Below are 9,248 nucleotides of genomic sequence, written 5' to 3'. Positions count from 1 at the left end.
AAAAGAACATTGTTTCCGACAATCTGGCCTTACTTGTTCAGATTCCTTTAACAGCAGTGGCGGTTTTTGATATGAAAAATGTGGCTTACCATCCAGGGTATCACTCTGTTAGGGGGCGGCAACAACAACAACAACAAAAATAAAATTAAGTCCACTGTGCCCTCAACAAATTTAGTGCTGCGACAGTTAGAGTAAAAAAAAAAAAAAAAAAAAAAAAAGTTGACGTTTGAGGTTGAGACAAGCGTGAAAACCACAGTATATACAAAGTTTAACTGAAAAGTTAAATACTGATAACATTATTTAAAATGATTTCTGAAAGTCAAGTAATATTGTATTTGAGAACAAAAACGATGACTAAAGGAATGAACGCATGCACGCTCGCCCACCGAGTAATCAAGAACCGCCACTGAATATTTATGGGGCAAAACTGGCAATTCTTTTATTTAAAATTAAAACCATATCTTTAAATGTTTGGGCATCTTCTGGTCAGCGTTTTCCTCTTCAATGTTAAGGTTCCTTGCAGTTATTTTGTGCAGACGCAAAACAACGTGTCCCAATTTAATAACGACTGACTTTTCCTCTAAAGGAGGAGCAACCCTTCCCACGCCGGCTTAAACAACCTTGAAATGCCTGTAAACACAATCATCTGAAGAGGAACTAAAGTTTGTTTTCTTCGCTGAAGAAGCAAGTTTAACAGTCTCAGTGACTCAGATTTCCAGCTTTTTCTGGTTGCATTGACATTTTTTTTAAAAAACTAAACTTCTTGCCGAGAAAAATAAAATAAAATAAAATAAATGCTTATCTGAAATGTTGCTCAGTAATTTTACGTTTCGCCTGGTTTTGTAAAATACAGTAATATTGTGTTTTTTTTTGTTTAGTTTTTTTTTCCCCCGTTCCAGCTGCTAGTACGGGTAGCTGTCGGGGAAAGCCAGTCCCTGGACGCACTGCTCCCCTCCGTCCATCAGGTACGGACCCTCGTCCTCGTAGCTGGGCAGGGGGAAGCCGTCCTCCTCGCTGGGGGGCAAGATCGCGTCCAGGTCGGCTTTCAAACTCGGCCTGTGGTTTTCTGGGAATGCCATGGAGAACAACGCGTCGGGGTTGCACACGAATTTGTAGACGTACCTTTCCCCGGCAACCTGCAGGAGGAAATAAAAGTATTAAAAAAAAAAAAAAAAAAAAATCTTTAAAGAAAAGAGAATCGTGTGAGGCTGTGTAGATGAGAAAGGTGGATGACTCGCCTTTACCTTCTGCATGATGCCTTTTTCGTAGTAGTACCGCAGCGAGCGGCTCAGCTTGTCGTAATTCATGGCTGGCCGATTTTTCTGGATGCCCCAGAGGCGAGCCACCTGAACCAAAAAAAAAAAAAAAGGCAATAAAATTATTAAAATCAAAGAACTATTCTTACAAATAGTTTAAAACTGGCAGTCTTCAGACTAAAAGCGCCACCTCTTCCGGATCGATCAGTTTGAACTCCATGTTGCGTCCCGTCCACACGATCAGGTGTCTGTTTGCCGGATTGTCCAGCAGCGTGAGCAAGAACTGCCAGAGCTGCAGGGAGCCGCGGCGCTGGTACGGCAAACCTTCCTGCTTCACTTTACCTGGCCGCGAGAGACAAACACAGAGTTCACTCGTCTCGCTTCGGCCTCCAAAACCATCAGATTCCGCTCATTTCTAATGGCTGAGAATAAAATGAAATAATACAGAGGATTTTTAAGCAGTGTGCCAGTAACCTACCTTCCAGTCTTTCTGGTACAACACAGGTGTCATCAAAGTACCGAAGAGGCTCTCCGTCAGGACCAAATCCTGTGGAGAAAAAAATATTTTTAAAAATTGAGTTATGCATGTCATTATACTATTTTCTTTTGTGAATATTTTTTTTCTATTGCTGACATAAATGAAATATTTTAATACATTATCTTTCAGTTTCATCTAACAAACCATTTAGTTTTGGAATTTCGGATATTATTAATGTCTTAAATTGTGGCATATAAAAGGTCAAATGGGCAACAACTCAATCGATAAATAAATAGAAAAGAAGTAAACATTTAATATGAAAGTAAGTTAAACAGAACTGAATTTTATTAATTCATAATTAAGCATTCATAATTATTTTACTTTTAATTTAGCTAATAATCTCATAGTCCTCTGCAACATAAAGTCCCAAAAAAGTGATGCTGTCCAATCATCAAGTTCTGAAATAACTACAAAAACAGAATTATTTAAGTTATCAGTTGAAACATGGATTCATTCCTTCAGTTGTGCTAAATTAGGGCACTTTTCGATTCTCTGTGTTTACTTATTAAATCGTGGCAGTTTGGACTCCCGTAAGGCAGAATAGCAAACCATTAACTAGAACTCACCAGCGTTGTTTTTCTGAAACAGAACTGGAGACTTTCCAAATGTCGACTGGCAGGTTTGAACCTCTGAAAAAGAGACAAGTGAGAGATCCAATGAAGCTTCTGGCACAAATTATTTAGCCCAAAAGTTATTATGCATATTACAAAAAAACAAGCATTTTAAACATACCAGGTTCAAAGCTGAAGTCTCTTGGCTCTTGTTTGATTTTGACGTGGTTGAAGTTGGCTTGGGGCGGGGCCAGACCTGGACCGGCTGGCCCCGGGTCGGGATAGCGTGGGTCCACCAGCTCCTGCTTGAAAGCGCGGGGAGGGAGGGGGACGACGGGTTCTGACAGGTGGCGCTGGTACAGAGGCCGGCCGTCGCAGCTGGAGGGGTGGTACGACGGGTTCTGGGTTTTCTCTGGAGGCAGGAAGGGCAGGCAGGGATCGGACAGCTGCCGGTGGAACCTGGGAGGACCAAAGGAAGGTCTGAGTCGTCCGTGGAGATGCACGTAAAAAACAAAAACAAACATTCAGGTAAAAATCAGAGCTCACCTTTGCTCTGTGTTGAAAGCCGCCGCCGAGCAGCCCATGGGGGTACGCGGCAGCGCAAACTGCTGGCTTTGGCTGGCCTGCGGGAGGTTTTGGCGGTGGAAGGGGTTGGAAGATGGAGCTCGGCTGCTCATTTGAGGTGGGGAAGGCTGCAGCTGCCTCCGTAAGGGTGGGGGTCCGGCAGGGTGGATGGAGCTACACTGTGTTGCAGGTGCATTGGCTGGTCCCGGTTTGTTTTCACAGGCACTAAGGGAGACGATGACATAAAGAGTGTAGTTTATTCAATCCTCATGGCTTTTTTTTTATTTTGCAAAATATAAATAAGTTGGAGGTTGGTTCCATAGTTATTTCCCAAAATCTCTTCACAATATGACAAGTAAGGTAGTAAGATAACATAAAAATGTGTAAAAGTGACCAGAGAAATCCCGTTTACAAACATTTATCTGGTACCTGTAATTGTAAAGGCACATATCAGTCTGGGGAGTCCCACAGGGGGACAGATCTTGGGATGGACTGGGCTCCCGCTTCACTTTGCTGACAGGCGGTCCATGAAGCATCACTGCAAACAGACATTACAAAAGAATGTTTCAGTATATTTGACTTTTTTATGCTCCCGCAACAACAGAAAAAAAATGTCCAAGGATAAGATTTCTCCATTCCTCACGATTTCTGAGGTCTTTTCTCGGATTCAACAGAGCTCTTTAGCTCGCTCTCCTTTTCTCCTCTGTGTGTTTTTCTCATGTCCGAGCTCAACTTTCCTGGAAGGAGCCGTCAGATTGCCATCAGCATGTTGCCGTGACGCCAACAGGCCACAAACATTTCCATGTGCGACACTCTCGCAGGCGGCTTTATGGCCTCGGTCTGGAGACGTTCTGTCACGGGAGCCGTCATTAAAGCGGCACTAAATACGAGCGCCACGTGTGTGGGAACGGCACCTAATGTACCTACTTTGAGTCACGATATAACATCGATACACCGGCCCCAGATGCCGTCTTATAACCCCCCTCATTTCCTGCTCTTGTGACTACTAGCACTGATTTGGCAAAGCTCCAACACATTTGTGTGTCTCTGGGTAATGTGGCGTAATCTTTGCTTGGAAACACAGCAGAGTACAGTGGTATCCTTAGAGGTCGACTGGGTTCATCTATATCACAATGGAACACTGAATGTGTTGGGAGCAGTGATGGCTTTAAAGGCCAACAGCTGCCCACAGAGATTATTGTGCACAAACAACTCCTGATAACAGCTGTTCGTGCACGTAATCATAATATTTTTATATAGATCTCTAGAAAACAAAACCCTTTATGGCTTCTTTATACCTTTTGCTGCAATTTGTAAACTAGTGTGACATTCCTGGATCAGTTTCTATTAGTCTCATCTCAGAAAAGGATCAAATATATAGAAGGCAATATGTGCCAAAATTCGGTGAATGTATGGAGGTCTACAAGTGATAGTTTCATAAAGAATATGCACCTCTAACAGTGGAAAACTTTAAATGATTAATTTGGAGCTCTATGAAAAAGCATAGAGCGCTAAAATTGCTGCAATTCACTGTCAAAATATGGGGAAGTAAAAGTGCCAAAATTCAGCCAAATCAATATAAAAGTAATTAGATGTGTGGAAAGGGAATGAAATACTGAATAATTTAAGGAACACAATTTACATTTAAGCTTTCTGTTATTTTCTATAATCCAAAGTTCAGATTCTACAACAAATTTTATTGTTTTTTGGTGGGATTGTGGGGAATCTCAGTACAATTACATTAAATATCTGTACAACAATAGTCATAGCGTGAGAAAAGTTTGAAGAATAATGCATTAAGAGGCAGCAGAAGTTTTTGTACACAATCAAATCTTCTACTGTAATTAAATGTAGTTATGGGTTGGCGGTTTGTCAGGGGTTTGTGGTTTTGGTTTGAGTCGGTTTTAGTTTATTCTCCACTTGACCTAAAAAGGGACCAACAACAAATGAATGGAAATAGGGAGTATTCAGTTCTCACAGAGCAAATCGTAATTTAATTTAACTATGTTTGACATTTTACTTTTTCTCATGGTTTCCTGCAGAACAACACATTTGAATACTGTGTACAAGTGTAACATTTAAGGACTTACGTGATTAATATTGATTTAATGGTTTATTTATTACATTGTGGCAGCTTTGGAACAACATAATTTTCTCCTCCACACTACTTGCAGTCCAACACCCAGGGTAAAAATAAATAGAACAAACTCATTATCTGGAAAGCAGTTTATTTTTCTCAAGTGAGTGGGCAGCACCGTTTGCTCAGACTATTTTCACACGTCTTCATTTGCAATTTGCAACAACAGAATAGGATTAAATATACACAGCCGCCACCACGCAGGGAACAAAATGGCTCCATTATTTGCCTTTCATAGTTTATAAACAAAAGTCATGCTCTGTTACATAAGCAAATGTAATTTGCATGTAGGGTTCTCAACCAAAATAAATGTTTGCATAATAAATCACTGTCATTTTTATGAAATGCTGCTTGTGTAACTGTGGGTGACATCTATAAATACGAGAGGAGAAGTAGTTACTCACAGTTATTGGACTGGAAATCTGGGACAAACTGCTCATCATCAGGAACCTGAGCTGTCAGATGGCAGAAGACAGGATGATTAAGGACTTGCTGAAATGCTGAGCCAAAAATAATCAATACATGCAGCGTGTTCGGTTTTATTAATAGCAGGTAGCTTTTGTAGCTGCTATTTTTAAATAAATGTTTGCTTTGCTTTTTACCTTCTGCAATCCATATTTCCTGGAGCTGGATCAGATCCTGAAAAAGCTCTGAAAGACAAACGCAGAGTAAATTTACACGTGAACTTCTGCATTTGGAAACATCAACACCGGAGACAGAGTCGACCAAGGTGATTGTACCTTCTGTGTCCTGAGCCAGCTCTGTGTCCAAGAACCTCCTCCGTCTGTCGCCGAGACTCCTCTCCCCCTCTGTGTGGCATTTCTGCGACCGGCAGCGGTAGAAACAAATCAGATTGCAATGCACAAACCGATAAATAACGGGACATAAAATCGGCAGGTTAAAAACTCACACTCTCGGGCACCACAAAAGGAACCTGCTGATCGTAAAAGCCGTCCATGTTGCAGCGGTGTTCACCCTGGAGGGCAGGACAAGCGGGCGCTATTAGGTAAACACTTCAATGCATCAGATCTGCGGCTGTTTCCACCTGATTTAACCCTCCATTCATACAACAATCATCCCCTTAAAGTGACTCAATTGGTTTATGTTGTTCTGACCTCTGCGACCAGACAGCAGGGCTTAGCTGTGCCTCTAGCAGCCTCATTGCAAACAAAAGCTGTGTGACATCATGAGTTATGAACATGAGAGAAGGCAAGAAAGCATGATGTCTTTCGGTTTTGTTCACAGTGGCCTTGAAATGCTCACTGTCAATGGGCAAAGCAAAAATATTTATATCCAGACAGCACAAGAGGATTTAGGGGTAGACTTTGACTAGGCCATTCGAACACATGATTATTGTTCTTCATGATACAGTTTCTCACAAATACAACAGAACAGTTGTATTAATGAAAGTAAAGTACTAACATGTTCACGATTAACTAACAAGACGACTTCTGAAGGGAGTACAAATGCACACCACACTTTTCAGATTTGTTCTTGTTTATCCTTCCCTTCCACTTCAAAATGTAAGCCCAAAGGAAGCCGAGAGTGGACGTTTTCGCATTATACTTTCCCCTCATGGTTTTTTCGAGATAAGGAGTTAATTTCCCGATAAGTCAATTTCCAAATGGTTTTATCAAAATGACGAGTTAATCTCAGTTTATACGGAAAATGTCTACCTCGGCTTAGGTTTAGCTCCACCTTCGGCTAGTTTTATCACCTAAAATCCCAATAAAATACAATACAGATTCAAGGAACTGACAGCAAAAGCAGATAATTTGTGATGGGCAACTTGTTTTACGTCGTTTCAAAACGACGTAAACAGTATGTATTTAAGTTTTGCGACATACTTGTAAGAAAACCAACCGTTTTTACTAAAATTTACTAAGCGAGACAGCCGAACGTAAAATTGGACAAATTGTGAATGGAGTTTGGCGCTGACCGCTGTGGGACCTCCTTGTTTTTCTCAATGAAGTGAAACTTGATCCTCAGCAGGAGGAGGAGGTGGAGGAGGAGAAGAGGAGGGCAGCTCACCATTGAGAAATTTACCAGAGAGAACGGAAAAAATATTCATAAAGCTAACAAAACGAAAAATAACAACAATAATAATAATAAAAAGAACAGTCAATGCAAACAGAAACAGCGTCCTGCGGGGCCGACAGATGCGCGGAAATGGACGCATGTTGGCTTTGATTGCTAGAAAATGGCGTTCGCCTCTTTAACCAGTATCTGCTCCCTTCACAGCCAGCAACAAACCGCGACTCTGCGGTTTGCCTGGATAGACGGGGGAAAAAACAAGCACGTTTCGACCAACTTTTATATACCCATCAATAATATAATGCAAAACATACCTGGGTAGTGAAGTTGTTATTGGAAGAGTGATTTAAAATAAGTGGTCGCAGTTTTTTCCCCCTACATCGCCTGCAGCTCCACGAATAAACACTCGGCTGTGGATTTTTCTCAATGAAGAGCTCTCAGATAAGCTAAGCAGAGTACAGCCATCCCATTGGCTGAAGAGGGAGTCAATCGAAAATTGAGCCAATCACTTTCAACATAGCTCTGACGTCCGTACGTTCTGTTTTTTTATGAATGACTGCGTTTCATTCATGAATTCACAGCTTTCTTAAAGGGCCAGAGCCGCCAATTTGAATAAATAAAAAATAAATGAGCGTAAATTAACATCTTTCGACTGAATATGTATCTTCATATAACACAGTGGAACAACAACGCAACACTGTAATTTAATACAACTCAAGTTATAATTTTATACATTTAAACAAGAAGATTTCCCCAGGGTTCCACAAAATACTTTTTTTTTAAAGTGCAAAAATGAAAATAACTCCTACTTCTGCTTTGCGTGTATTCAAGTCGATGACGTCACAAGAAAACACAAATACTGTGCTCCCCGGCTGGCATTTGTAAACATTGTGGTGGGCAAGCTAGTTTTTACTCAAGTTGCATTTGAGCTGCAAGGGGCTTTACCTTATATGTGATTCTGTTTCCAATTACTGCTTCAAGCCAGGATACGGATGTGGATGGTGAAGCCATGTAAATACATAGATGATTTTCCTCTGGGTGTCTGAACTCATACTGTTTTAACTTACCACTGTAGAGCTAAGGAGGGGAAAAAACAGCTTTCTGGTGACTCTGCTGTTCAGAGAAGTGGGAAAGTTGACTTCCATTGGTATCAGAACTGGAGCAGAACTGGGAACACCTTCCTGAATCCTGGCAGAACTTGGTGTCTGAAATGTTAGTTTTGGCCTCAAACTGTCTTTCCCCTCTGTGACAAATCACAGAGAAGTTTCAAACCCTCAAAGTTTTATATTTTCTCCAAGCAGCCACTCCGAGACACAATTTATTTCAATCACCTATTCACTGCTTGCAGGAATATAATGTAAATCTACACTTCTCAAGCTTTAATTCAAGGTGCAATGTTTTGACTGTGTGTTTAGTTGTGTTGTGCTTTATTACGTCAGTTAGAGGTGGTGATATATTGAACTATTGCGATCTAAAACCTAAAAAAAGTTGTGCAACTTCCAGATTTTCACAGGTTGTTTCATGTAATTCATATAAAGGAGCAACTCAGGGTAATAATCCATAGCTTAACACTTTACAATATGTATTCCTGTATTGCAGAAGGGTCTTTTTGCCATGTGAGATGCAGAATTTCTCCCCCTTTAGTTCTGCTTTGATCTGTTTCCAGTTCATTTCCATAAGCTGCAGCGAAATCAGCCAAGGCTTCACGTGATTATTTGGGGAAAAAATCTCACACAGCAACCCCCCCTCCATGACTGATGGTTCTGCACAATAGCGAGAACAAACCCACTGTAGTTAGGGGAGACTTTAATCCAGATATGCGCATAAGAAGATTAAAGGTCAGCTGCAGCTATGATGCAGCACAATCCAATGTTCCTTTTGGGGCTTTTGCGATACCAGAAAATCCTCAGTTCCTGCCACTGATCAATAAAGAACCGAGAGAGAACCAACTGATTACAGCCAAGGGAAAACATAACTTTTGTCCTTTTAACCTCTCTGTAAGTCCATCCAGGGTAACACTTTAATAAGAAACAATTTCATTCGAGTCCTCCCAATATGCATAATCTTTACACTTTGTATTCAAATTGTTTAATGAGAAATAGAGGAGGCTCTGATTGGGGGTTTTAGTAGCTGAAAATCCCATAGGTGGTCAAAGAAACTCCCAGTCT

General features: G+C 41.0%; 1 protein-coding gene across 2 annotated transcripts; it reads right to left on the bottom strand.

Annotated features, from left to right (window-relative positions):
* Positions 1–889: 889 nt before the first annotated feature.
* On the bottom strand, positions 890–7,510 carry LOC106938232 (ETS translocation variant 5-like). 2 transcript variants are annotated; one of them, XM_015020151.1, is made up of 13 exons: positions 7,395–7,510; positions 5,957–6,022; positions 5,787–5,868; positions 5,649–5,696; positions 5,451–5,501; positions 3,339–3,447; positions 2,892–3,134; positions 2,527–2,804; positions 2,361–2,423; positions 1,735–1,803; positions 1,447–1,598; positions 1,239–1,346; positions 890–1,136 (listed from the first exon to the last, which is right to left on the bottom strand). In XM_015020151.1, the coding sequence occupies exons 2-13, from the start codon at positions 6,002–6,004 to the stop codon at positions 903–905; spliced, it is 1,485 nt and encodes a 494-aa protein (XP_014875637.1). In that variant the 5' UTR covers positions 6,005–6,022; positions 7,395–7,510; the 3' UTR covers positions 890–902. The 2 variants fall into 2 exon arrangements, with proteins under 2 accessions (XP_014875637.1, XP_014875638.1); XM_015020152.1 differs by having other exon boundaries at positions 1,245–1,346.
* Between the last annotated feature and the right edge of the window lie 1,738 nt (positions 7,511–9,248).

This window comes from Poecilia latipinna, unplaced genomic scaffold (genome assembly GCF_001443285.1).
Source record: "Poecilia latipinna isolate Pla-1442-1.1 unplaced genomic scaffold, P_latipinna-1.0 Scaffold2540, whole genome shotgun sequence".
In the NCBI taxonomy this organism is placed as follows: Eukaryota; Metazoa; Chordata; class Actinopteri; order Cyprinodontiformes; family Poeciliidae; genus Poecilia; species Poecilia latipinna.
This window is presented reverse-complemented; position numbering and strand designations above follow the sequence as displayed.

Coding starts and splice junctions, on each gene's coding strand:
- LOC106938232 (XM_015020151.1), bottom strand. CDS start 6,004: ATGGACGGCTTTTACGATCAGCAGGTTCCTTTTGTGGTGCCCGAGAGT. Junction 3,448..5,450: donor AGATTTCCAGTCCAATAACT/GTGAGTAACTAC, acceptor GTCTGTTTGCAG/TGATGCTTCATGGACCGCCT. Junction 1,804..2,360: donor GTTTCAGAAAAACAACGCTG/GTGAGTTCTAGT, acceptor TTTTCTCCACAG/GATTTGGTCCTGACGGAGAG.